Source organism: Miscanthus floridulus, chromosome 8, assembly GCF_019320115.1.
Source record: "Miscanthus floridulus cultivar M001 chromosome 8, ASM1932011v1, whole genome shotgun sequence".
Lineage (NCBI taxonomy): Eukaryota > Viridiplantae > Streptophyta > Magnoliopsida > Poales > Poaceae > Miscanthus > Miscanthus floridulus.
In genome coordinates this window covers 28,326,841-28,328,140 of record NC_089587.1, presented here as the reverse complement: position 1 = coordinate 28,328,140, position 1,300 = coordinate 28,326,841, and the positions used below count along the sequence as shown (strand labels likewise).

General features: G+C 46.4%; 1 protein-coding gene across 1 annotated transcript; it reads right to left on the bottom strand.

The window, feature by feature from the left end:
* Positions 1 to 469: 469 nt before the first annotated feature.
* LOC136468762 (B3 domain-containing protein LOC_Os02g10420-like) lies at positions 470 to 844 on the bottom strand. The gene has a single exon (XM_066467214.1). The coding sequence runs from the start codon at positions 842 to 844 to the stop codon at positions 470 to 472; it is 375 nt and encodes a 124-aa protein (XP_066323311.1).
* Positions 845 to 1,300: the final 456 nt, after the last annotated feature.

The window sequence follows — 1,300 nt, the reverse complement described above, 5'->3', positions numbered from 1 at the left end:
CTGCATTAACTTTTGTTGAACTTTGTATTAGGTGGGTTAAACTCTGCCTAGGCCCTGTTTGTTTGCTTTTGCCTACAGTTCTCTTTCTAATCTGTAGTATACTAACGGTGTTCGTCCTTCCTGATCGGAGGACGTGGGCGTATAGATGTTGAAATTTTCTGGAGCCTAGGATAGTCCGACCCTAGGAAATATAGATGATCCGGATCACTGCGAGTTGATGAACAACGAAATACAGTGATGGTAACTATCAGGGGCCATCCAACTCGTCCATAGAACCCAATAATTAGTTTAGGATACAAACAAGTATGACTAATAAAACAACTAATTGGCTAATGTTTAGCCATGGCTAACTAGTTGCAGTTCATCCAAACAGGGCCTAAGACAGTCTGATAATTAGAAATCATGACAGGCCATAGAAAAGTTTTGATGAAACAACAAAATACAGATAATGTCAACTCTTGCGCTGAGTTCATGGCTTCCATCTGCCAATTGTCTTGTGCACCTCCACCTTGAGCTTAGCTTCATCATCCTCCAGCTCCTCCTCCCATTCTTTAACATCATCATTGCTATAGGTGGCCTCATGGATCACACTAAAGAAGTAGATGTCGCCGACATTAAGGTTGTTGTCAGCGCAGAAGGCGCCCCACCCGTACTTGAACGACACTTGCAAGACTTTGTTCGTGAAGGTCCTCTCCAAGCCCACGAACCAGGACTGCCCAGCCATCTGCAGCTCGACCTTGCACTGCTGCTTGTAGTTGTGCGGTCGCTTGAAGTCCACTAGCACGTTCTTCGCCTCGTATAAAAAAATATTGATGACAAAGTGGACAATTGTAACTTGCGACATCATCGGTACGTTCTGCGTCTCGCACGAGTGCTCACCAGATACTTCGCTGTGAGGTGGTACTTCTTTAGGATCAATGCAAAACTTCTTGGCTCCATGATGGGTAGGGAGAGCTGACTACTGCCGGCATCAAAGTCGTGCGGGTACTGCTTGCGGAAGGTGGTAAGGTCAAAGACCTTGATGTTAATCTATGACCGGTCGTCATACCGCAATACAAGAGAGAACCTATCATGGAGGTTGAGGGCGTGGGCGAAGTGCTTCCATCCCCGGTGGAGGTACAAGTGACCGCCACCAGGGAACACCTCCACCTTTCATCAGGCCAGGCTCTGCTCGTCGTCCAGACAAAGCTTGAGTTTCTAGAGACCTCCAATGGCCTAGGCAATCATAGCCAGCAGCTTCTACATGCATGCAATGATGATGCAACACTTAGTATTACGACAACAGTAACTCTTAAAATAA

What these genes read in the sequence shown, in the direction of transcription:
- LOC136468762 (XM_066467214.1), bottom strand. Translation starts at nt 844, where the DNA reads ATGTCGCAAGTTACAATTGTCCACTTTGTCATCAATATTTTTTTATAC.